This window comes from Podarcis pityusensis (assembly GCF_964106645.2).
Source record: "Podarcis pityusensis genome assembly, chromosome: 14".
Taxonomy (NCBI): domain Eukaryota; kingdom Metazoa; phylum Chordata; class Lepidosauria; order Squamata; family Lacertidae; genus Podarcis; species Podarcis pityusensis.
In genome coordinates this window covers 39197910-39224057 of record NC_138039.1, presented here as the reverse complement: position 1 = coordinate 39224057, position 26148 = coordinate 39197910, and the positions used below count along the sequence as shown (strand labels likewise).

Here is a 26148-nt window from a genome sequence, read left to right as displayed (position 1 = left end):
TTTTTTTTTACTGCATTTGAGCACAGAGCGGAAGAATCTTTATTTGCATCAGCCACTAGCCATAGCAATAAAATAAAATGTACTGAAGACAGAGGTAAAAACTTAACTATACAAAATACATTTTGGAGGTTTACACCAATAATCAAGTAATAGATCTTATTCTAATTGCCCCTGCTAAAGATTTTGCAGTTTTTGCTGTCACCTGATTATCTTGATCTGCTAGAAGATAGGGCTCAGTAGCAATGTTTGAGTGGCCCGGCATGAACAATAATAGAGGGGTGAAAAGCTCACTCCTCAAATCTTTATAAAGAGTGTAAGCCAGAAGCACATGAGCCACTGACTCAATACAGTACTGCCATCTCAACAGGGACATATCCGTTTTTCCAGAGGAATTTGAGCACACTTCATGGCTGGCTTGCCCCGAAAGTGTGTCTGAAAACCATCCTTTACTATTACATTAACCCTTTGAGAAGGCATTTTTGAAAGGTGCGTGTTATGTACTAAGCTTGTATGCTAGATAGAACAATAGGGAAGTAGGATCCTAGAATGCAACAACTGATTGGCCTGCAACAACTGATTGGCCTGCAGGAAAAGACCAATCAGGCTTCAGGAGGGAAGCAGAATCAGCCAATCAGACGAGACTCATTGTGTAAATAATGTATATAAAAGCCTGAGGTTTGGGGGGCAATTCAATCACTGTTTTACAAGCTGCAATAAAGAGCATGAAATCACTACAGGACTTCGAGTATATTTCAGTGCTGATCCCTGCCAAAGAAGAAAAGGTGAAATAAAATTAGAAGAAATGGAGGCAGTGAGAGATTTTACTTTCTTGGGCTCCATGATCACTGCAAATGGTGACAACAGTCACAAAATTAAAACACGCCTGCTTCTTGGGAGAAAAGCAATGACAAACCTAGACAGCATCTTTAAAAGCAGGGACATCACCTTGCCAACAAAAGTCCGTATAGTTAAAGCTATGGTTTTCCCAGTAGTGATGTATGGAAGTGAGAGCTGGACCATAAAGAAGGCTGATCGCCGAAGAATTGATGCTTTTGAATTATGGTGCTGGAGGAGACTCTTGAGAGTCCCATGGACTACAAGAAGATCAAATCTATCCATTTTTAAGGAAATCAGCCCTGAGTGCTCACTGGAAGAACAGATCCTGAAGCTGAGGCTCCAGTACTTTGGCCACCTCATGAGAAGAGAAGACTCCCTGGAAAAGACCCTGATGTTGGGAAAGATGGAGGGCACAAGGAGAAGGGGACGACAGAGGACGAGATGGTTGGACAGTGTTCTCGAAGCTACCAGCATGAGTTTGACCAAACTGCGGGAGGCAGTGGAAGACAGGAGTGCCTGGCGTGCTCTGGTCCATGGGGTCACGAAGAGTCGGACATGACTAAACGACTAAACAACAACAACAACAAAGCCTATGAAACAGGCCTATAGATTCCATACCTTGTAAAGCTGTTTTCACGGAAGGGCCATTCACATTTGGGACTCTCAGTTCTGCAACATGCAATTGTCAATCCGTCTTCTAGCACAGACAGCAAGGGGTGGGCCGTCTCCTCATTCAGAGTGAAGGAAGTGCCTGTGAAAGGATGGAATATTGTAGCCGGCAGGGACTGCGGAACCTTGCAAATGCAAACAACTCCTGTATGATGGCCCCATTCGCACACGCCCAGTGTTGCTCCCCTGGAATTGGGGCCTACCATGCCAGGCCGCAACCCACTCACCCCTTCCCAGGACTAGGTAAGCAGCCATTCTGCCCATACAGATGTGAAAAATTGTTCTTGTAATTACTACCCAGTACGTTTCCAAGCAGAACTCAAAGTGTTGGTGCTGACCTTTAAACCCCTTGGTCCAGTATACCTGAAGGAGCGTCTCCATCCCCATCGTTCTGCCCTGACACTGAGGTCCAGCTCTGAGGGCCTTCTGGTGGTTCCCTCACTGCGAGAAGCCAAGTTACAGGGAACCAGGCAGAGGGCCTTCTTGGTAGTGGCACCCACCCTGTGGAACGCCCTCCCACCAGATGTCAAAGAGAAAAACAACTACCAGACTTTTAGAAGACATCTGAAGGCAGCCCTGTTTAGGGAAGCTTTTAATGTTTAATAGGTTATTGTATTTCAGTGTTCTGTTGGAAGCCGCCCAGAGTGGCTGGGGAAACCCAGCCAGATGGGCGGGGTATAAATAATAAATTATTATTATTATTATTATTATTATTATTATTATACCTGTGCTTAGGATGGAGACAGGCTCGCTCCGCTCGCTGGAACCTCCCATGTTGACGGCTTTCACAGAGAGCAAGTAGTTGTGTCCTGGCTCCAGCTGAATCAGCGCTTCACAATTTGGAATGCCAACAATGGACCTGGAGAGAGAGAAAAACAGAAGGAAACCTAACGGATCACTGTTGTCAAGGGAGCACAAAAGGCATTTGAGGAAGAGTGGAGAAATGAGGCAGAAAGAGTCCTCCCTCACCCACTCCACACACAAATCTGTTCCGATGTCGGGATCAAAATCAAAATCTTTGGAGCGGGACAGAGGCAGCCGTCTGAGGTGAGCCAGGAACCAGAAGCTCCAATCAGCACAAAGAGCGAGAAGACAGAAGTCTGAGTGGCTAAAAGCTCCCTTTTCATGCTGATTGGTGGCTCTTGGGTGGAGACTGCAGAAATAGCAAAGAGTCTTTGACCCCTTGCAATCCCCAAGGCCCAATGGTCTCAGTGTGGGTCAAGTGTGCCTACTGTTATGTCCTGAAGTTCTCACCCTGGGCCAGCAGGGGGATACTGTAGATAGTTTTCACTCAGGTCCACATATGCAAATAAGGAATTGAAAGTGACGTTCAGTGATTGGATAGTTACAGAAAGTGGTTACTGCTGCGTTGGAGTGGAGCTCTATATAAGCAGGCTGGCTGAACCCTTCAGTTCAGTTCAGTTCTGGCCGGTGAATAAACAAGAGCTGTTTGAAGAATTGCTGTGTCGTCTGATATGTTCACCCACAACTTAACACCTACTGTAAAAGAAAGGTAAAGGTAAAGGACCCCATGGCAGTTAAGTCCAGTCAAAGGCGATTATGGGGTTGCTCATTCCGCTTTCAGGCCGAGGAAGCCAGTGTTTGTCTGCGGACAGCTTTCCGGGTCATGTGGCCAGCAGGACTAAACCGCTTCTGGCGCAACGGGACACTGTGATGGAAGCCAGAAAGCATGGAAATGCTGTTTACCTTCCTGCCGCAGCGGTACCAATTTATCTACTTGCACTGGTGTGCTTTCGAACTGCTTAGGTTGGCAAGAACTGAGCAATGGGAGCTCGCCCTGTCATGGGGATTCAAACCGCCGACCTTCCAATCGGCAAGCCCAAGAGGCTCAGTGGTTTAGACCACAGCGCCACCCGCGTCCCTGTGCACCTACTGTAATGTATGTATTATCAACTAAATACCACAAAAAAGGCACGTGGCCTTTTTAAGCGAAACCAGGAGACCAGCTGTAGAGAAGCTTATTGCCTTGTATGCAGTCTCCCAGGCCTTATCAGGAATGAAGTTTGCTAACCCTTAGCTCAAAACGCCAACCTTCCCCTTCGCTGCCTCCCTCTTTCCCCTCAGCTCTTGGGGTGTTTTGAAAAACATGGCCCGAGCATTGCATGCCTCTAATACTATGCAACTCACTCAGTAATGATGTTCCCGTCCTCTCCATCTGTCAGCTTGGACAATTCAGCCGTGTAGGAGTCAACAGGATTTGTGTTCCCAGATTCCCAGCGCACCAGCGCTGCATGTTCACAACTCTGGATCTCCTTCCTTTTGAGGACAGGTGCTAAAGGAGCTTTACAAAAAAGAAGCAGATAAATATTTTTCCCCCTGAGCCATTTGGTTATGAGATATACTATGAGGGTTTCTCTTTTAAAAGTATTACAGTATTAAGGTTTTCATTGATTAACTTGAAAACAAAGATCAAAGACACACACACACACACACACACACACACACACACACACACACAGATCAGCCCCTCCACAGTGGTTGGGCTTTCAGCATCCACTCAGATGATCAGTTCTTCTTGCCCCCCTCCCCTGCTGAATATTTACATTAATTTATTCCTTTATTTCCTCGCAGTTTTTATATTCCACCATCTCATGTAAAATATCAAGGCGGTATTCAGCAATTTATGCAAATATGATGAAGCATTTGGAACTCCCTCCCACTTGAAATCAGGCAGGGACCATCCCTGCTAAAGTTCAGGCTCCTGGTTAAAACAATATCGTTTCAGGTGGTCTTCGCATCATGAATTCTTATTTAATGTTTTAATATTTCCTCTCATGTTTTTGTTTCCATTTTTGAGATTTTAAATTTCTGAGGTTTAAAGTGCTTGAAGTTTAATTGATGTTTTACATTTCGTGTATTTTTTTTATCTTCGTAAGCTGCTTTGAGACCCAGATGGTTAAAAAGCGGGATATAATCTTTTAAAATATCTATTCATTTCTTATTTTTATTTCTTTATTAAATTTGTATACCGTCCGCCCTATACCTGTAGATCTCACAACATAAAATCACAATATAAAAAACCCCAGAAAATACATAATAAAAGAAAAACAAACCAATAAATAATATAATTATTAATATACATAAATATGTAAACAAACAAAAATAAAATACCATACATGCAGTACAAAATTATCATTAAAATGACTGGCTAATCTGAAGAAAATTCAAGCTGAATAGGCATAAAAGGATCGTCAAGATATTCTTGAAAGATAACAGTGAGATTGCCTGCCAAATTATCTACTAGAAAAGGCTTTTATAGTGTTGTTTTGTCTTTGTAAGCAGCTCTGGTGGGGTGTAAGTTTTTGAGATAAATAAAAAAACTTGCAGAGTTCAACAAACTTTAGCTGGTTCACGCCACACTTCTGTAGACTTTGCTTCGTTCAAAACTCAGGAAAAGGCGAATGTCAAAAGCCATTCGAAATCTGAAGTGCATTTACCTGTGATGTAAACAGCTCGTTCACTCGCTGAACCGACCCCGGCTCTGTTGAGGGCTTTCACCCAAAACTCATACTGCGCGTTCGGCGCCAGGTTAGTAACTGTGCAGTATGTTTCTTTCACGTTTAGCATAAACGCTGCAGTGAGAAAGCGGAAGATTTAGGAAGTTATTTTAAAATGGCATTTTCTGAAACCTGCTTCTAAGCAGGAACCCTTTCAATATCTGCTGCGGCATTTCATAGTTCAGTGGCGGGAGCCTCTCAGCCAGATTTAATTTTCAAATAAAAACAAAGATAATGCTTTGTATCTCCTTGCCATCAAAGGTCCGTATAGTAAAAGCTATGGTTTTCCCAGTAGTGATGTATGGAAGTGAGAGCTGGACCATAAAGAAGGCTGATTGCCAAAGAATTGATGCTTTTGAATTATGGTGCTGGAGGAGACTCTTGAGAGTCCCATGGACTGCAAGAAGATCAAACTGATCTATTCTTAAGGAAATCAGCCCTGAGTGCTCACTGGAAGGACAGATCCTGAAGCTGAGGCTCCAATACTTTGGCCACCTCATGAGAAGAGAAGACTCCCTGGAAAAGACCCTGATGTTGGGAAAGATGGAGGGCACAAGGAGAAGGGGACGGCAGAGGATGAGATGGTTGGACAGTGTTCTCGAAGCTGCCAGCATGAGTTTGACCAAGCTGCGGGAGGCAGTGGAAGACAGGAGTGCCTGGCGTGCTCTGGTCCAGGGGGTCACGAAGAGTCGGACACGACTAAACGACTAAACAACAACAACAACAATGCTTTGTATTTTCCTACTGGCTCGCCAGTTTTTAAAAAGGTTTCAGGACTGTTGTTTCAGGACCCCGGACAACCACCCTGACAGGTGCTTGAAATTATAGCTCTGTGTGGGGGAAACTACAGTTCCCAGAATTCTTCGAGGGCAGTTATGGCGTATAGAAAGCCTTACCGTCCTGCTCCTCTTTCGACGCCTCGTTGCTCACTCGTTTGTAGTACAGCTGGTAGCTTTCGACAATATCTTCTGAAAAGAAGCTCCAGCAGACTCTCACGGACGTACCAGTAGCAGAATTGGGATCCTGGGTGTTCATTACTGGTGCACAAGGAGGCAAAGGAGCTGTAACAAGGAGGGCGGAAGGGGAAAAATTAATCTGTTAAACAGAATTCACATGGTGAATTCCAAAGATCAGCAACGCCACTTAACGGAAGAAATTGCTTTATATTTTATGCTAGTTGTCTGTCTGGTTTAGTATGTAGTCTACACCAAGCTGATGGTGGGGAGAAACACCAAGGGCCACACTTCTTTCTGGGCAATCTCCCAAGGGCCACATAATAGTGGTGGGTGTGGCTACAGACAAAAATAGGTGGAGCAACATATGTAAATTTTCGCTTTGTACAATAGATTAGTTTCTATGTACCCACGCACCCCAGCTTTCTTCCATTCAGACAAGGAAGAGGCATTATTGTAATAATAATAATAATAATAATAATAATAATAATAATAATAATATAGTTATACCCCGCCCATCTGGCTGGGTTTCCCCAGCCACTCTGGGCAGCTCCCAACAGAATTAAAAGCACAATAAAACCTCAGACATTAAAAAATTTCCCAAATATTGAGTTCAAAGACACTTTTCAGCCAGGCAAAAATCATTGAAGCACAAGCAAAGCCAGTAAGGAGTATGGATGGGGGAGAATTCTGAGGGTCAGATAGAAACCAGAAATAAATACAATGAAAATACCAGGGACTGAATTAATGGAGTCCATTAGTTCCTGAATGTCAGAGAAATCTATGACCCGGGCTTCAAAATTGGTCGGCACTGATAGATCTATATCCACGTCCTTTTTCAAGAAGTCGACCAGTCTGCAAGTGCCAGAGAAATGGAGAGTAAGACAGCAACTCTAAGAGCTTGGCTATATATTAATGTCTCATATTTTCTCGTGTGTGTGTGTGTTTGTGTGTGTTAGATAGATATAGATATATATCCATTACATCAAAATCATCCTCATCATTATTATTATGTACAGTATGCAAGTGGGATCTGCAACAAAATGTTGCAGTGTGGACTGCCCCTGTTCAGAATACTCCATTCCTTTCCCCCATCTCTCATGGTTTTCTCTTCTCCACTCAGCGATCAGTTAGCATTCTGTGTCCACTGAGCATGCTCAGTCCCCATAGGCCTACTGGGAGGCATTCCCCCCACCCTCGGCCACCTTTAGTAATTTTTAGTAATTTAGTAATTTTTTTCCCTAAATAATTTTTGTACTTCTGCTATTCAGGCCTGGTGATATGCCCATGAATGGTGGCAACCTAAGCTACATAAGGACCGACACTTGGAAAGTTGAGTTTCTTAGCTGCTATTTAATGCTTCTGTCCCATTCTTCTGTCAGATGAATACTCAAATTACAAAAGAAAGAGCAATACAATGTGGCCTCCCCAAACTAGGTGCCCTCGGGATATTTTGGCCTACACCTCCTGCTAGCCCCAGCATGGCCAATGGCCAGGGATGATGGGAATTTTAGTTCAAAACATCTGGAAGACACCAGGAGGTTGAGGAAGGTTGTAATTGGACAATATTGGATCCACAAATCAAACACAGACCCTCCAAGTGTCCCTATTTTCAGGGACATCCCTGATTTAGAAAAGTCATCCCGGTTCTGATTTGATCCCAGAATGTCCCGCTTTTCCTTAGGATGTCCCTATTTTCATCAGAGAAATGTTGGAGGGTATGGAGTTATCCAACCCCCAAGCCGTCTGAAGACAACCCTCTATAGGGAAGTTGTTTGTTTTTATATGTGTTGGAAGTTGCCCAGAGTGGCTGTAAGATGTGTGGGGTATAAATAGTAAAATTATCATTATGGAATGGGACGTCCCTATTTTCATGGGAGAAATGTTGGAGGGCATGCAAACACAATCATTAAAAGTTCACTTTGTGACCATGGGATGGTGACGACCACTCTCAACCCAACCTATCTCACAAGTTGTTGTGTGGATAAAAGCGTGGGTGGGGGGAAACCATGTCTTTCACCCTGATCCATTTGTAATAAGCATGAGGGATGGACACAGGCTCTGAAGCATGAGAAAGATATTCAGTATATTCATCTTAAGTATGCAGGAGGGTGGGGAACTACAAATTCAGGGCTTAATATTACCTGTGGCTTGTAGCTACTGCGGCCTGTAGACAAGAGAGGCAGAAAGAGAGAGAGAGAGAAGGAGAGAGAGAGAGAGAGAGAGAGAGAGAGAAGGAGGAAAAGAAGAAGGTGGTTTAATGATAGGAACACATTACAATCATAAATTAAAGGGGCACAGGGATGTTAAGGTATGCAACAGCAACAACAAAGGTTTTGCCATTTAACCACAAAATACAGTGGTACCTCGGGTTAAGTACTTAATTCGTTCCGGATGTCTGTTCTTATCCTGAAACTGTTCTTAACCTGAAGCACCACTTTAGCTAATGGGGCCTCCCATTGCCGCCACGGCGCCGGAGCACGATTTCTGTTCTCATCCTGAAGCAAAGTTCTTAACTCGAGGTACTATTTCTGGGTTAGCGGAGTCTGTAACCTGAAGCGTATGTAACCCGAGGTACCACTGTACTATTGTTCATAAAAATGGCACCTGTTGATGTAATAACTTGGAATTTGACATACATGATTTACCTGAAGAGGTCTATGATATGCCAAATTTCAAACAGATATAATTAAATTACCACAAGTTCAGCAGGTTAAAAAACGCTGAAAAGTGACACATTTCTCCTTTCTAATCCACTTATCATATATTTATTTCCATTCTTGGTGAAAACTACTACTGTACTTTATTTTGGCTTGTCAAGGAAGGCAAGCTTCCATGAAGTTCTGAGCAGCCGTTCAACTGTTCTTAAGGTTTTCCTGAGCCATTAAAGCATACGGCAGCAACAGCTGGCAAAATGATTTATTTATTATTTATTTCATAAAGAAATTACCGTATTTTTTGCACCATAACACTCACTTTTTTCCTCCTAGAAAGTAAGGGGAAATGTCTGTGCGTGTTATGGAGGGAATGCCTATGGGTGGCATGCCTACGGATTTTCCTCCTCTAAAAACTACGTGCGTGTTATGGTCGGGTACGTGTTACAGAGCGAAAAATATGATATACACTGCTTGTTAAAAAAAACCCCAAAACACCCTCAAAGTGGTTAACAAAAAAAGCAAAGCAATAAAATCAAGAGATTGTTGCAACTTAGAAACATACAAAAGTTAAAACACTAAAACAGATTAAAATTACCTTAATTTTCTAAGTGTCTGGGTCTAAACAGGAATATGTTTTTCCCCACAATAATATTTATTATTTTTCATATAAAAACATAACAAAAGAGAGAGTAAACAATGATAAAAGTAAAAAGTAAAAAAAGAAAAAAATATGAAACATAAAATACACCAAATCACCGCGTAAACTAAAACTTAGTTAATTAATTAAAATTCATCTTCATAAACATATTACTTGACTTCCTCTAATCTCTTCCATCTGAATTCCTTAGTAATTATATATAGCAGTTTTCAATATCATTGTTTCTTAAAACCATATCACAGTCATAATCATATTTCCTAACTTTTCTTATTGTACATTTTCTTATTTATTTATTTAATCCTAATTTAGTCCTAGGCCTAATTAATTCTTTCAAGTGGTTACATATCTTTAATATTACAACATTTTTTCAAATAGTCTTTAAATTTCTTCCTGGTCGTGGATTCTCCCGGTGAGATCTCCATAAACTCCATCATCTTCATCTGCTATTCTTCTACCGTTGGTAGCTCTTGTGATTTCTATTTTTTGGCTAGTAAAATCCATGCAGCAGTTGTGGCATACAAAAATACTTTTACATCTTTTTGGGGCAGTTCAGAACCTGTTATTCCAAGGAGAAAGGCTTCTGGTTTCTTCATAAATGTATATTTCATCATTTTTTAAAATTCATTATAATTTTTTCCCCAGAAGTCTTTTTCCCAGAAGACTAAACAGGAATGTTTTTAGCAGGTGCCAAAAAGAGTACAATGAAGATGCCTGCTAAATATCAATCGGCAGGGAGTTCCAAAGTGTAGGCGCTGCCACAGTAAACAATTGGGTTGTTACAGATGCGGAATTCAGTAATGGCAATTCCACTGATCAAAGCGATGCAAGGTAATGCAGGGCATACACAGTTTGCTACTGCAGAGAGAATTCTGCCAGCGTGCCAATGTTGGCAGAGGAAGTCACCTAGTGGATGTCATGTGCCATACCTATTCCTTTAGTTATGGATCATCGTAACAATCAAGAATTGCATTTATATACCACCTTACGGCCAATGTTGTGTTGTGGTTCAGGAGCTGCCAACCCTTTTGGGCCCATGATCACATTTGGAAACCTGAGGAACTGCTGTGGGCAACACCCCCATCATAGCTGTCAAGCGTCCCTTATTTGGCGGGACAGTCCCTTATCCCAGCGACGTGTCCCGCTTCTGTCCCTTATTGATGATGTCCCTTAAATTTCCCGGGTTTCAAAGGAAGCAGCTCCTCTCCCTCCCTCCCTGCCGGCCAGGGAGGAGGGAGCCTCCAACTGTATTCCTTGGCTGCGTTGCTCACCCAATAAGGAGTCTAAGAATGACTGGGGGGTGGAGCTTGCATGCCTTGTGCCAATCAAATCAGCCGCTTTGCCTGGGGACTCGCGTTTGCTCAGCGCTTCCCAGCGGAGAGGTGACGGTGGTTTTCCTTTCTGCATCCCCTTTGCCGGGTTGTTGCGCTGTGGGAACCACCACTTGAGGCTTCGTTTGGCTGCTGGTTGACTAAAATCCCTTATTTTGGCTGCTGATCCCTTATTCATTGCGAGAAGTAAGGTTACAGGGAACCAGGCAGAGGGCCTTCTCGGTAGTGGCGCCTGCCCTGTGGAACGCCCTCCCAGCAGATGTCAAGGCAATAAACAACTATTTTACTTTTAAAAGACAACTGAAGGCAGCCCTCTTTAGGGAAGTTTTTAATGTCTAATGCTGTATTGTTTGTAATATTCAGTTGGAAGCTGCCCAGAGTGGCTGGGGAAACCCAGCCAGATGGGCGGGGTATAAATAATAAATTATTATTATTATTATTATTATTATTATTATTATTATTATTGAGGTTGCTGGTCCCTTATTTTCAAATCTGTAAGTTGACAGCTATGACCCCCATGCAGTATCATACCATTTCAAACAATCATGGCTCCCCGCAAGGAACGCTGGGAATGTCATTTGTTAAGGGTGCTGAGAGTCGAAAGGAGACGCCTATTCCCCTCACAGGACTATGAATCTCAGAGCGGTTTAGCTACCGATCCCTCTTCTCGTGAAACTCTGGGATTTGTAGCGCCGTGAGGGGAATAGGCAGAGGGCCTTCACGGTGGTGGCGCCCGCCCTGTGGAACGCCCTCCCACCAGATGTCAAGGAAATAAACAACTATCTGGCTTTTAGAAGACATCTGAAGGCAGCCCTGTTTAGGGAAGTTTTTAATGACTGATGTTTTAATGTATTTTTTATCTTTTATTGGAAGCCGCCCAGGGTATAAATAATAAAGATTATTAATATTGTTGTTGTTGTCATCTTCTAACACCTCTCAGCAGTTCCCAGCATTCTTTGGGGGAAGCCATAACAGTTTAAAGTGATTTAAAAGTATAGTGCAGATGGGGGACTAAATTTAGATATAATCTTTGGGGTTCTCTTCTGGCCTGGCACAGTTTGGAAAGATTTATTGGGGAGGGTTATTATTTGGAAGACTGCCTTCCTCCCCTCCAATTCAAATTTAAAGAGAATAAAGCTGTTGCTAAAAATAGCAAAGAAAGCCCTTGTGGAGGACTCTTAGGTAAAATGCAATTTCTTCTTTTATCTCCTTCTCAAAGATTGCTGCGATTGTTGTATAAAAAGCCCTCTTTCTCTCCCCCCCCCCCCTTGCACTCCGGCTACACAACAGAGCAAAATTACGGTGATCACTCACAGGAATTGCAAATTCCTGCTATGTTCTGAACTGAAGCACCTGTCTATAAAAGGGCTTTTCTCAAAACGTGGTCCGCTGGCTGGATTCATGAATCAAAATGCAGGAGATTTCTGTCACCTTTCAGCAAGTCAATATTAAACCCATTCATCAAATCAATTCACTCTGTGTGTGTGTGTGTCTCAACAACCACTTGCTGATGCGTTTCGGTTGTGCTACGTTTATCATCAGTATACCATATTTTTCGCCCTATAGGACGCACTTTTCCCCCTCCAAAAATGAAGGGGAAATGTGTGTGCGTCCTATGGGGCGAATGCAGGCTTTCGCTGAAGCCTGGAGAACGAGAGGCATCGGTGCGCACCGACCTCTCTCGCTCTCCAGGCTTCAGGAAGCTATCCGCAAGCCTTGCGCGCCTGGCGGGAGTTCCCGCGGGCTCGCAAGGCTTGCGGGCAGCAGCCTGCAGCCCGAAGCACGGGGCTCCCTCCAGAGGACGCCCCGTGCTTCGCGCAGGTGTCCGCAAGCCTTGCGCGCCGGGGGGAGTTCCCGCGGACTCGCAAGGCTTGCAGATGGCAGCTTGCAGCCCGAAGCACGGAGCACCCTCCGGAGGACGCCCCGTGCTTCGGGCAGGTGTCCGCAAGCCTTGAGCGCCCGGCGGGAGTTCCCGCGGGCTCGCAAGGCTTGCGGGCGGCAGCCTGCAGCCCGGAGCACAGGGCGCCCTCCAGAGGGCGCCCCGTGCTTCACGCAGGTGTCCACAAGCCTTGTGAGCCCGGCAGGAGTTGCCGCTGGGATCGCAAGGCTTGCGAATAGCAGCCTGTTCTGGGGGCTGGGGTCGGGGGAAGCTCAGGCTTCCCCCGCCCCAGCCCCGCGGCTGGGGGGAAATAATTTTTTTTTTTATTCATTTCCCCCCCAAAAAACAAGGTGTGTCCTATAGGGCGAAAAATTCGGTAATTTGTGACACTTTGTGCTGCTCTGATCTGATTGGAAGCAGGGATTCAACCCCACTGTGCCTATCTTCTTTTTTTAATTATTATACATTTTTATTAATTTTAACATATCATTTCCAACAGTCATTTAGCATAATTTCTGGTCTTATACAATATTTTGGACTTCCGTCAACAACCTCTGAAGATTTCCCATTCTTTATCACTTATTCTTCATTTCTTAATTTCTCTATTACTTTTAATTATCGTTAACTAATAGTTCTCTTCATAGTCTTCCTTGCAATATTTCACCTAATCCTCCTTACAGAACTTCTTGCAGTCCTACTAGTGTGATCTGTTTATTACAATGGCTTTTCAAATAGTTCAAATATTTACTCCAGTCTTCTAAGAATCTCTGGTCCCGCAGGTTTCGACTCCTTCCTGTTAATTTATCTCATTCTGCATAGTCCATTAATTTCATTTGCCACTCTTCTTTCGTCGGTAATTCTTCTTGCTTCCATTTTTGTGCCAAAAATATTCTTGCTGCCATTATTGCACATAAAAATAATTTACAGTCCTGTCTGTTAATGTCCTCCCCTACAATGCCAAGTAAAACCATTGTGCCTATCTTCAATCAGAAGCACCCCATCAAATTCAATGGAGCTTAGCCAGTGCTGTTTTTCTAGAGAAACAGGTGCTGGACTTCACCATGAACACCTTCCTTGCTCTCTTATAATGGCACCCACCTGAGGGGTGCCAGAACCAGGTTCTGTTGAATTCCAGCTGAAAAAAAAGCCTGGGCTCAGCTCTCCCCACCCTCAAAATATTCTGTGTTGGAGAAATTCATTTACCCTGCAATAGACTGGCCTTCACCAGTTTCTGAAGCAACGGTTGTGTCTCCTTTAATTCAGCATTTAAGAGAATGTCAGTGTTCAGTCTCACAATAGTTCTGATTGTCCTTGTTACAGAAGAGCTGCTTTTTTCCCTTTCAGTTTCTCTTAAGCCGCTTTGTGGGTCCGGTCTTTGGGACAGAGGCTTGCGAGTACGTACCCTATATTGAAAGCACATGGCTTCCGCCAAAGAATCCTGGCATCTGTATGTATAAAATGTCACAGTGTTCCCAGGGCAATTAACAAGTACCGTATTTTTCCGTGTATAAGACGCCCCCATGTATAAGACGCCCCCTAATTTTTGGGGACTCCAAATTAAGAAAACACCCCTCAGCACTACCCATGTATAAGACGAGCCCCAATTTTAAACCTAAAAACCTAGTCTTATACACGGAAAAATACGGTACATCTATTAAAAAAAACACACACTCAAGAACCAAAAAGCAGTAGGCTTTTTAGTAACTGTTGAATAAAATGTGTCAGGTAGCCCATTTGTATAATCTTCATAATATCGCTTGGAGTTTAGCAACTCTGCTGTGGCAGTTCTTTTGTTCCTTACAGACACTCCCTCAGAAATGTGGGTCGCATCCATACCACACATTTAAAGCACTCTTACACCACTTTAACCAACACAGTCAAGGGCGCTGACTTGGGCTCCAGGTTACGGGTGCCCAATGGCACCCGTGATGTGACGTAACGTGATGACATCATGACATCACGTTGCGTTGGTTGTGTGGCGCCGCTTCTGAGGCCTCACGGGGTCTTGGAGATTATGCCAGAACCTCAGTTTCTACCAGAAGTCACATTCAGAGGTCTGGCAGGGCCTCGGACGTCACTTCTGAGACCTTGCAGGGTCTTGAAGGTCACATCCGAGTCCTCACAAGACCTCTGAAGGTCCTCTGGGAGGTTGCGTTGGGGCTCCGACACGACTTCTGGTAGAAACCAGAAGTCACATCAGAGCTCCATGTTGTGGATGCTAAGCACCCACAATTTTTGGTGGGTACCCTGGCATCCAGGGCTCTCTAGACCTGGCGCCTATGATCACAGTTCCCTCTAAAGAATTCTGGGAACTGCAATTTTTTAAGGGTACTGATTGTTAGGAGACGCCTCACAGAGCTACAATTCTCAGCACTCTTAACAAACTACAGTCTCCAGGTCTCTTTAAGGAAAGTGGGATAAAAATAATAATTCTCATTTAATTTTAATTTGCTTACAGACTGTCTCATTTGCATTTATCAACTGATTCTTAAAGCAAAACAAAACAGATCTGAGGTTAAAGACTACATAAGTATTTCATCACTGGTTATTTCCATCGCATACATCTCCTTACCTTGATCGCATTCACTTTATTTTCACCTTGGCTGAGATCCTCAATGGTTTCCATCAGGTCTTTACATGTGTCCAGGTTGCCTCCACAGCTGACCAGCTGCTCATACAATCCTTCCAGCTTCTCCTTCTTTTCTTCCCCCAAAGCCTGCATGACTTCCTCATACCTTTGCTCGAGGGTCAACATGAGATCATTGTAGCCCCTCTCCAAGTTCTGCTCCTGCCTAGCAAAATTCTCCTGGAAAAAGAGCATTTCAGGGTTGGAATGGGTTTGCTGAGCAATGGCCACCCAAAAGATCCACGAAGGGACCAACACGACAAACCTGCCCTGGTTTTATAATACCGGTTCAGCCATAATAGGTTTTTTTTTTAAAGAAGCAGATTTTCCAGCTGCACAAATTTCCCGCCAGACACCCCACACTAAAAAGACAGAAATCTGAATGAACACAAAGAGTGCTTTGCTCTTGGCATCAATGGCAGTTTCTCTATAGGAGTCTATATCTACTATGAAGCAACGGTTCATTTATGGATCTGTCTTAATTCAGTATCCTGAACAAACATAAACCCCTGTCTTTTATAATGTGATAATCTACCAAAATGCAAACACAACACGCTGGCTAATAACTTAGTAAATATATAATCGGTATGATGTCATTCAAAATATACAAATAAGCCATTTCAAAATAATATATATATATCATACAACACATCTCACAAAATATACAAGAAACTGCAAGTTGTTATATGTATCAGAGTCGAACAAAGGTTCAAACAACCAATAAATAGCTTAGAGATGTTTTCCTTTGAGACTTGTGTGAGACGTCTTCCGTTGAGAGATAGTTTGGTGTTCATTGGTTGTTTTAACCTTTGTTTGACTCTGATAAATATAACAACTTGCAGTTTCTTGTATATTTTGTGAGATGTGTTGTATGAGATATATATTATTTTGAAGTGGCTTTTTCGTATATTTTGAATGACATCATACCGATTACAGTGGTACCTCGGGTTAAGTACTTAATTCGTTCCGGAGGTCCGTTCTTAACCTGAAACTGTTCTTAACCTGAAGCACCACTTTAGCTAATGGGGCCTCCTGCTGCTGTCGTGCCGCCGTAGCATGATTTCTGTTCTCATCCTGAAGCAAAGTTCTTAACCTGAAGCACTATTTCTGGGTTAGCGGAGTCTGTAACCTGAAACGTATGTAACCCGAGGTACCACTGTATATATTTACTAAGTTATTAGCCAGCGTGTTGCGTTTGCATTTTTGTAGATTAATTCAGTAACCAAAAGTGGTGAAAAACTTCAAGGGTATTTACAAGGACAACCCCAAACATTACCTGCCTGAAGATGAAGAAGGAGGAGAGCAGATTTCAGCCCCAAAGAAGAAGGTATTTTAACATGGTTTGGCAGTTTAAGGAGGAGTTCAGTATGGATGGTGCTTGTCTGATCTCAACTGGTAGGAAGTCCCATAAAATTCGGCCCACAATCCTCAACCTGTGGTTTCTAGTGGATACGCACCATGGGGGACTTCTAACAGTGACTCCCCTGAAGACCTCTGTGACTGGGCAGGGATATAAGGGATCAGGTCATCCTTGAGGTATCTTGGGTCCAAATTACTAACTTAATACAAGAACCTTGAATCTGGTCTTGTAGCATGTGAGCAGCCAGTGCCGACCTTTGAGCACTAGAATTATGCGCTGGCAATAGTCTATCTCCAACAACCGTCCAACCGCAGCATTTGGAAAATCCAAAGGTAGCCCCACAATCAAGTATTGAGGTCCCATTCTTGAGGTTTCCAATGCATGAAGATGTCTCACCTCGATGGTGATAAAAATTTCCTCCAAGTGGCTAGAAAAGCTCTCCAGGTGAGTGATCTGATCTTCCAGTTTGCATACGTTTTTCCGAAACTCATCCTATTCAAGAAATGACAGCGTTTAGCATACTGGATTATCGTGGAAAGAGAAACCCCCTCCTTCCTTTTTTTTATATAATATTTTTTATTAATTTTAACATATAAATTGTAAAATGTACCACAAAACTTATCACTTATACAATCTTTTTAGACTTCCGTCAGCACCTCTGATGATCCACCGTTTTAACCACTTCTTATGCATTTCTTAACTTTATATTGCCTTTACATCTCTTAACAAATCATCCTCCCCCTTGTCCATTTTTACAATACTTCTAATAATACTCCTCACAAAACTTATTGTAACCCTACAAACGTCGTCTGTTCTTCACAATTACTTTTCAAATAGTCCGTAAATTTACTCCAGTCTTCTGTGAATTTCTGGTCTCGCCGGTTTCGAATCCTTCCTGTTAGTTTATCTAATTCTGCATAGTCCATTAACTTCATCTTCCATTCTTCAATCGTCGGTAACTCTTCTTGCTTCCATTTTTGGGCCAATAATATTCTTGCTGCTGTTACTGCATATAAAAAGAGCTTACATTCCTTTCTATTTATGTCACTCCCCACATTGCCCAATAAAAATGCTTCTGGTTTCTTTATAAATGTATATTTCAACATTTTTTTCAACTCATTATATATCATCTCCCAGAAGCATTTCACCTTTTTACATTCCCACCACATGTGATAAAATGTTCCCTCTTTTTCTTTACATTTCCAACATTTATTACTGACTTTATACATTTTCGCTAGCTTGACAGGTGTAATATACCATCTATACATCCTTTTCATCACATTTTCCTTTAGGGCATTGCATGCAGTAAATTTTAAACCTTCCTTCCATAATTTCACCCAATCACTCAGCTGTATATTATACCCAAAATCTTTGGCCCAGTGAATCATAACCAACTGAAACCCCCTCCTTCCAGACTGGATTGACTGGTTTTCCATCATCCCCACCTTTGCAATTTCCACCACGCTGCTAAGAGGAATGACCTCGTGCTCACTGTGGTCGCCACTCTGCTGACCATCGGCTCTGATCGGGACGCAGCACGTAATGCAGTATGTATCTTCCCCTTTGTCGCTCTCTCTTGCATTGCCCACGGAAGGCAACCTTTGCTCCTCTGCCCCTTGAGTCTTGCTGGTTTCGCACAAGCCCAGATCTCGCCTCCGGAAGGGCTCTTCCGAAAAGAGCTCCAGGTCTTCAGCTGAGTCATAAAGCTCCAAGTGGTAGAATCTGGGGGGTTCCGCCTCGTTCTCTTTGGATCCCGTGTCCATTGCAGGAGCGAGAAGGCGGGATGCCAATCTATCCTGCAGAGAGAGTTGTTTGGGATATGAGCAGCTGAGGAACAAAATGCCACAAGATGTTCAGAACACGCAGAGGGAAAGCTGCGTAGCCACAATGACATGAAGGAAGAACAAAATACAGTGGTACCTCGGGTTAAGAACTTAATTCATTCTGGAGGTCCATTCTTAACCTCAAACTGTTTTTAACCTGAGGCACCACTTTAGCTAAAGGGGCCTCCCACTGCCGCCGCGCCGCCACTGCGCAATTTCTGTTCTCATCCTGAAGCAAAGTTCTTAACCCGAAGTACTATTTCTGGGTCAGCGGAGTCTGTAACCTGAAGCGTATATAACCTGAAGCGTCTGTAACCTGAGGTACCACTGTATAGGCACTTTTAATAGGCAGGAAGAGTTACTTTTGTGTAGCGAAAAAGCCAAAGTCCTGGCGTATCTTAAAGATTTAAATCAGGGGGTTTTTGGTTGTTGTTCTTAGCCTGGGGGCCACATGACATTCTGTGCAATTTTTCGGGGGCCTAATGACCAGCGGTGGGCAGGACCAGAAGAAAACGTAGGTGGAGCAACAACAACAAAACGTTGCTTTTGTACAGGTCAGCTCACCTTCTGGGGTGGGTGGCATTCCACAGGGCATCCAGGCTCTCATAGTGACCCAGCTAGGGGGCAGGAGATTGATTCCCCCTCAACGCCAACCCCCTCCATGTCACCCCTGCCCGGCCATTCCATGCTGGCAGGGGGTGTGGCCGCAGGTAATTTAAACTGTGATGTGGCCGGGGGCTTCCCACTCTCACCTCCACGCCAGAACTCCTTACCCACCCACCCTCTTTTTAAGTTTTGGTTTGACATGACCTTGCTATGGACAAATGTCGGCCACCTTGTTCTTGGGGCTGGGTAGGAATTTTTCCACTTGGCAAATTGGCACCGACCATTTGGCTCTCGCCTGCCTTGTAGGCCATCATCACAACTTTGCAAGGTTAGGCATTGGGTAAGCCTTTGTTTAAGGGCATCCTGTTTTGATAAGGGCATCCTGTTAAAGGGATCCAGGGGTGTGGATTCTGTCTGAAGCCCAGGTGTGAGCTAGGGCCATGCCACTACCCCAACAGGGACCCCCTTGGCGTGCCCCTATTTTATGTAAGTCTTAGGGTTCCCCCTTCTGGTGGTTTGCCCTTAGTTTGACTCCCTGCAGACGGGCGGGAGTCAAGATATAGCCTGGTTTCACCCAATGCCTAAGCCAAACCGCTCACATCTGTAACCAATACAGTGATACCTTGGGTTACATACGCTTCAGGTTACATACACTTCAGGTTACAGACTCTGCTAACCCAGAAATAGTACCTTGGGTTGAGAACTTTGCTTCAGGATGAGAACAGAAATTATGCTCCAGCGGCGCGGCGGCAGCGGGAGGCCCCATTAGCTAAAATGGTGCTTCAGGTTAAGAACAGTTTCAAGTTAAGAACAGACCTCTGGAACGAATTAAGTACTTAAGCAGAGGTACCACTGTACAGTCGTGGCCTGTTTAAGCCCATAATCCAAAACACTCATGGTGTGTTTATTAATCAGTGTGGAACTACAGGGCCCGGGGCCTTGGCACGCAATGGGCTTGTTTCCTCATTTGAACACATTCTTGTCTATCATGCAGTGGCGTAGCTAGTTGCTTGGGCGCCCGTGGCGGCACAAATGCCCTGCACCTGGGGGGGGGGGCAAGAAGCCCATGGGGTGGGGAAAACTGGGGCAGAGCACTCTGTGTGGAACTTCCACAGAGTCCGCAAGCCCCACATTGCCGTTTTGGGCAGCGTGGAGCCTGCAGGTGCCTGAGCCACTGCGTCACTCCCCAGGAGAGGCGTGTGGCTCGGGTGCACTGCAGGCCCAGGCCCCACGTTCACCGCCCTCAGTGATGACACCCGGGGCGTCCCCCACCCACTGCACCCCACTTCCTACGCCACCACTATCATGCAAGTAGCCACACAAGAACACTCAAAGAGGATGCAAAGCAGGACTGATGGAAAATGTGGCTCAGTAGAGTGTTTGGTGTTAAAGCTATGGTTTTCCCAGTAGTGATGTATGGAAGTGAGAGCTGGACCATAAAGAAGGCTGATCGCCAAAGAATTGATGCTTTTGAATTATGGTGTTGGAGGAGACTCTTGAGAGACCCATGGACTGCAAGAAGATCAAACCTATCCATTCTTAAGGAAATCAGCCCTGAGTGCTCACTGGAAGGACAGATCCTGAAGCTGAGACTCCAATACTTTGGCCACCTTATGACAAGAGAAGACTCCCTGGAAAAGACCCTGATGTTGGGAAAGATGGAGGGCACAAGGAGAAGGGGACGACAGAGGACAAGGTGGTTGGACAGTGTTCTCGAAGCTACCAGCATGAGTTTGACCAAACTGTGGGAGGCAGTGGAAGATAAGAGTGCCTGGCGTGCTCTGGTCCAGGGGGTAACGAAGAGTCGGACATGACTAAACGACTAAACGACTAAACGACTAAACAACAAAAGGGTGTTTGGCCTGAGGAGAGTCCTGATAACCTTATAAAGAGACCTGGAGTGAGCAACAGAGCCTCAAGACTCCAGGACTGGCATGGACCTCTGTCCCCCAGCAAGGTGCCAACTCAGGGTTTTGTCGCTGTGCCCTTTCACCCTCTACCACAAGTGGCCTTCCAGTGGCCTTGCTGACCAAGGATCCAATTCTGGCCATTAAGAGAATTTCACGATAGTATAAACTTTACACTACAAAGCCATACATTTTGTTTCGTGGTTGTTTTTTTTAACAAACATGTAATTTCAATTCACAAAGCATGAATGCACTTTCAAAACTACTGCATGCAGAAATATGCTCTCGTTATCTTTTTATGCCGCAGTCCAATTGCTCACATTTGTCTAAGTTTATTGAGCAGCATTTATTAAGCTTGGCGCAAAAAGGGTCGTGGAGCGGCTTACCTGGAATCAAAGCAAGACAAGTCCGTCTGTGTAGGTTTACAGTCTTAAATAAAAGACGTACAAGGGAAAGGGTACAGGGAGGAAAATGGAAAATAAGAATCAAGACTCAGGCACCCATTTTTAAATAATCGTTCCTATATTGAACAGCTGCGCCAGTTCAATCTACCATACTAAAAAAAGGAGAATCTTGCTGTTCTGAAACTTGCCTTCTGTGTAAAGATTCCACAATTTCTTCTGGCGCCCAGATAACAGTAAACTTCACATTTGTCTCTCCTGACAAACCTTGATTTTCATACGAAGGCAATTCTCTGCCAGGTTTCTAGACGGGCGACTGCAGACTTTTTGCTGTAACACGAGACAGCCGCTTCTTTCTGAGAGGGATGTCAGCAGCGATGAGCAAAAGCGACAAATATAGACCACCACCAGCTCTCGTTGCAGGGCAAGATCCTAAACTGTCACGGAGGAGAATGTCAGAAGCTGCCGGGAAAAGTTTGAAACCCCCTTGGGACCCATTCACAACATCCCTCCACCGTTTAATTCCCTGTTTTCCCAGTTTTCAGGCATGAATACTGTTGCTCAGCGAGTCAAAATGCCATCACATTTGCACATCAGGAAAGTTTCAGCCAGGACCCGATGAAGACATGCTCAGAGCCTAAGTTATGGCAGATTTAAGAGGCCACATAACGTTACCCAAAACTGAGTTTAATTCAAAGACAGAAGTAAATGAAAATAGAATAACCTTTGATGTTTGCGCATAAGCCAGGAAAGAGGCAATGATGGAATCAGAGCCAGGCTGAGACATTTTGCTGCCACAAAAGCTCCCCCCGCCCCCGATCTGTACTCCCTCCCCCTAGCACCATACCTGGCCCTGCCATCACAACTGCACCCTCACCTGTGGCTGCACCCGTGTTGCTGCCACAAGACAACAACAGCACTGAGGATGCAGCGGCAGTAGTGAGGGCAATGGCCCCTCCAGGTGGCAGGTAAAGGTAAAGGTAAAGGGACCCCTGACCATTAGGTCCAGTCGGGGCCGACTCTGGGGTTGCGGCGCTCATCTCGCTTTATTGGCCGAGGAAGCCGGCGTACAGCTTCTGGGTCATGTGGCCAACATGACTAAGCCGCTTCTGGTGAACCAGAGCAGCGCATGGAAACGCCGTTTACCTTCCCACCAGAGCGGTACCTATTTATCTACTTGCACTTTGACATGCTTTCCAACTGCTAGGTTGGCAGGAGCAGGGACCGAGCAACGGGAGCTCACCCCGTCATGGGGATTCGAACCGCCAACCTTCTGATTGGCAAGTCCTAGGCTCTGTGGTTTAACCCACAGCGCCACCCACGTCCCCCAGGTGGCAGGGGCAGAACTCAAATCGCCAGGTGGGTGAGAGTACCTTTGACAAAAGCCAAAATTATTACAAGAATTGCGCACGCAGCTCGCAGGCTCCTGCTTGGCAGTAAGCAGCTGCAAATTCTAGCACAGACTCTCTGGTGCGGTGGCTCTCCTCCCCTCCTCCCCTTTCCCAATTAACCTCCATCTCCAGGGCTCAGTCATGCTTAATGACATCACCGTGGCCTGGCCCCCTCTGTGACATCACCAGGGACCACCCTTAGACCTCAGATTTGGGCCCTGAAATCTCAGGGACTGGGATGTTCCTCTACTGAGTGTATGCAGCGGTCACAGAATGTCGGCCGGTTGTTTGTGGAGGGACGGAGCCGGCAGAAAGGAAACTGAGTCAGAGGGGAAAGGCCGTGTAGGAAGGCGTGGCTGGCTGGCTGGCGCAGTGAACAGGAACACTGCAACATTTTGTTGTCGGCTTCACTGGTAGTTCTATCAATTAGACTGGGAGACAATTTTATCAGAAGCAGATCAGAGGACAAGGTATAAATGGCCAAAACAGATCCAACGGTAGTTGTGTTAAATTATTTAAAAGGAGGGCATAGAAATTGTTACCAACCTATTCATAGCGGCAATAATATCCATATTATCTTATGGTGGTCATTACGACTGATTCTTTAGAATCTGTTGCCTCTATAGCAAAAATAACTTATTATATACACCTGAGAAGGGAAGCAGGCCCAGAATAAATATAGATCTTAGGCTGTACACACACAGTAAGCTCTGTTGAATTCAAAGAAACTTTCTGTTGAATAACAAATACATAGGACTGCACTGACGAGGGTCAATGTTTGTCTTATACTGGAAGAACAAATATTGTTAGTGAAATAATTGGAACGTTATAGTAATGCATATGCAGAGTTTTTATGTTGAAAGATCCTTGCAAAAAAAATTGTACTTGAATTCATTTTAAAGGATAAAACCGTATTTAGTAGTCTTAAAATAAAACGAGCCATCTGCTACCGAATCCTATCTGTTATGAACCTATATCAGTACAGTGGTACCTCAGGTTAAGTACTTAATTTGTTCTGGAGGTCTGTACTTAACCTGAAACTGTTCTTAACCTGAAGCACCACTTTAGCTAATGGGGTCTCCTGCTGCTGCCGCGCGCCGGAGCACGATTTCTGTTCTCAACCTGAAGCACTATTTCTGGGTTAGCGGAGTCTGTAACCTGAAGCGTATGTAACCTGAGGTACCACTGTAATGGCCAAACTTGGCCCTCCAGCTGTTTTGGAACTACAACTCCCATCATCCCTTGCTAACAGGACCAGTGGTCAGGGATGATGGGAATTGTAGTCCCAAAACAGCTGGAGGGCCAAGTTTGGCCATCACTAACCTACATAAGGGACGCGGGTGGCGCTGTGGGTAAAACCTCAGCGCCTAGGACTTGCCGATCGCATGGTCGGCGGTTCGAATCCCCGCGGCGGGGTGCGCTCCCGTCGTTCGGTCCCAGCGCCTGCCAACCTAGCAGTTCGAAAGCACCCCCGGGTGCAAGTAGATAAATAGGGACCGCTTACCAGCGGGAAGGTAAACGGCGTTCCGTGTGTTGCGCTGGCTTGCCAGATGCAGCTTGTCACGCTGGCCACGTGACCCGGGAGTGTCTGCGGACAGCGCTGACTCCCGGCCTCTTAAGCGAGATGAGCACGCAATCCCAGAGTCGGTCAAGACTGGCCCGTACGGGCAGGGGTACCTTTACCTTTACCTTTAACCTACATAAACAAGACCTAGGCAGAGTGATCCTTAACCTGGATTGCTGCAATTAAAGGAGTTAAGGAAGCAGGAGAGTCATCCACCAGGAAGCACCAGCCAATGGAGGTGTGGCTGCTGAAACTATGGGCAGGTGGAAGCAACTGAAGGCAGTATCCCTGCTGAGGGCAGCAATCATGGATTTTGAATGACTGGGCCACGCCAGAGCAGTGGCCGGCAGATTGCCCCAGGGAAGGATCCATTGGGCTGGGAAGGTTGGAAGAGTGAAAGGAAGAGGATCTTGGGGAAGGGGAAAGTGGAGGGTGAGGTCTACAGAAGTGCTAGGTTTCCTGCCCAGTCTTGGGGTGCATCTACACACAGGGAAAAACCCGCTATAAATGAGTCAGAAATTAAATCATTATAACAAAAGAAAAAAAAGCTATGTAAAAATTGCATAGAAATTTATTTTGCTCTCCAGTGCCATCTGGTGTTGCATGTTCACAATGCATTCAAAACATTTTTATTATTATTAATGTAGATAATGTAGGCTCAGAACCACTGGCTGTTTTGATTTGTGCCTCCCCCCTTCTCTTACAACTGTGTTGCTGTGTGTATGTGCGTTGTGGTTGGATCAACATCTTTGCTCACGTCGCCATGTGTAGCAACTGCTGTGTACAGCATCTTCAGCTGCCTTGAGGCTGCACTCAACAAAAGGAGAACCAAAACAATTTGTAGATCCCACAGTTCAAATGGCCTCAGAATTCCTAGTGCAGGTCTCGATCAGAGCAGGCACTCTCTCCCGTGCTGCAGTCCCCAGCAACCCCCGGTGGTACAGCAGGAACCCGGACAAATCTGGGGCACTTGAAAAGAGACCTGTTATGTACTGAGTTGAATAGGATCCAAAATGCCTCAGTCTGATTGGTCCTAGAACAATAGGATTCAGAATGCAGCAGTCTGATTGGTCCTAGAACAATGTAGCAGTATGATTGGTCTGCAGGAGCCACCCAATCCAGCTCCAGATGGAAGTGAATCCACAACCTGATTGGCCTACAGGAGAATTCCGGAATTAGCAAATCACGTGGGGCCCATTGTGTAAATAATGTATATAAAGCAGATACTTTGGGGAAACTTTCATTCCTCACTATGTACTATGAGCTGAATAAAGAGCATGAAATCCACTCCCAACTCTGAGTATATTTCAAGACCCAAAGCAAAACATTCCGGCTTTTTCCCAAACTCCTGCGGATCTTTACCCCTGCCTCCTCCTGGAAATGAGGGAATCTCCACACTTCCCTTTGTCACGTGATTTCTAAGCACACGCCCGAAATGTTTTTCTTTCCCCGTTTTTTGCTGAATTGGAAAGCTTTAAAGCCGAGGCGCATCATCTAATGTTTATTGGATGGATTTTCCCCTTAAATTGATTTTTGAATTCTGATTTTATTGTCATTCACGTTTTATACTGTATTTTATGCTGTTTTTTGTTTCATCAATTAAGTGTTTTAAATTTGTTGTTAGCCACCCTGAGCCCGGTTTTCTGAACCGGGAAGGGCGGGGTATAAATAAAAAATTATTATTATTTATTATAATTTGTATTCAGTGGCAAAGAGCGGTTTTTCGCGGAGAACAAAAAGAGCGTTCAAACACAGAGCTTTAAAGTGCAGATGTGCCTGGGAATCTCTGAGTGTGGATAATCCCCAACGTCGATTCAGAGGTAAACAGTGTGTTTTCCCGAAACGGAGTGTTTTCCTGGGAAAGCGGTAGAACGAAACAAAAACCTCTCTGGCGCGGAAAAAGCGGAAGGGTGGGTGACCTTTGAGCCAGCTCGGGACCCTTGGCAGCTGCTTCTAACGCGGGCAACGGAT

The 26148-nt window shown here is 44.8% G+C and overlaps 1 protein-coding gene and 1 long non-coding RNA gene across 4 annotated transcripts in view; both read right to left on the bottom strand.

Moving 5' to 3' along the window:
- FSD2 (fibronectin type III and SPRY domain containing 2) overlaps positions 1-22728 on the bottom strand; it is a 29103-nt gene extending 6375 nt beyond the window's left edge. The window contains exons 1-12 of one of the 3 annotated variants that reach the window (XM_080980382.1): positions 22596-22728; positions 21414-21659; positions 17931-18281; positions 16882-16977; positions 15072-15305; positions 8122-8144; positions 6711-6832; positions 5921-6085; positions 4965-5099; positions 3655-3808; positions 2232-2365; positions 1456-1588 (exon numbers count right to left, since the gene is read on the bottom strand). In XM_080980382.1, the coding sequence (XP_080836508.1) occupies positions 1456-1588; positions 2232-2365; positions 3655-3808; positions 4965-5099; positions 5921-6085; positions 6711-6832; positions 8122-8144; positions 15072-15305; positions 16882-16977; positions 17931-18248 (1514 nt within the window). In that variant the 5' untranslated portion in view covers positions 18249-18281; positions 21414-21659; positions 22596-22728. Of the gene's footprint in view, positions 1-1455; positions 1589-2231; positions 2366-3654; positions 3809-4964; positions 5100-5920; positions 6086-6710; positions 6833-8121; positions 8145-15071; positions 15306-16881; positions 16978-17930; positions 18282-21207; positions 21363-21413; positions 21660-22595 lie in introns of those variants that run through there. The other 2 variants (XM_080980383.1, XM_080980384.1) reach the window with 2 other exon arrangements.
- A 2002-nt stretch (positions 22729-24730) lies between these two features.
- Positions 24731-25830, bottom strand: LOC308463232. Its single transcript, XR_013979524.1, has 2 exons — positions 25492-25830; positions 24731-25159 (listed from the first exon to the last, which is right to left on the bottom strand). It is a non-coding gene; the product is annotated as an uncharacterized lncRNA (long non-coding RNA).
- Between the last annotated feature and the right edge of the window lie 318 nt (positions 25831-26148).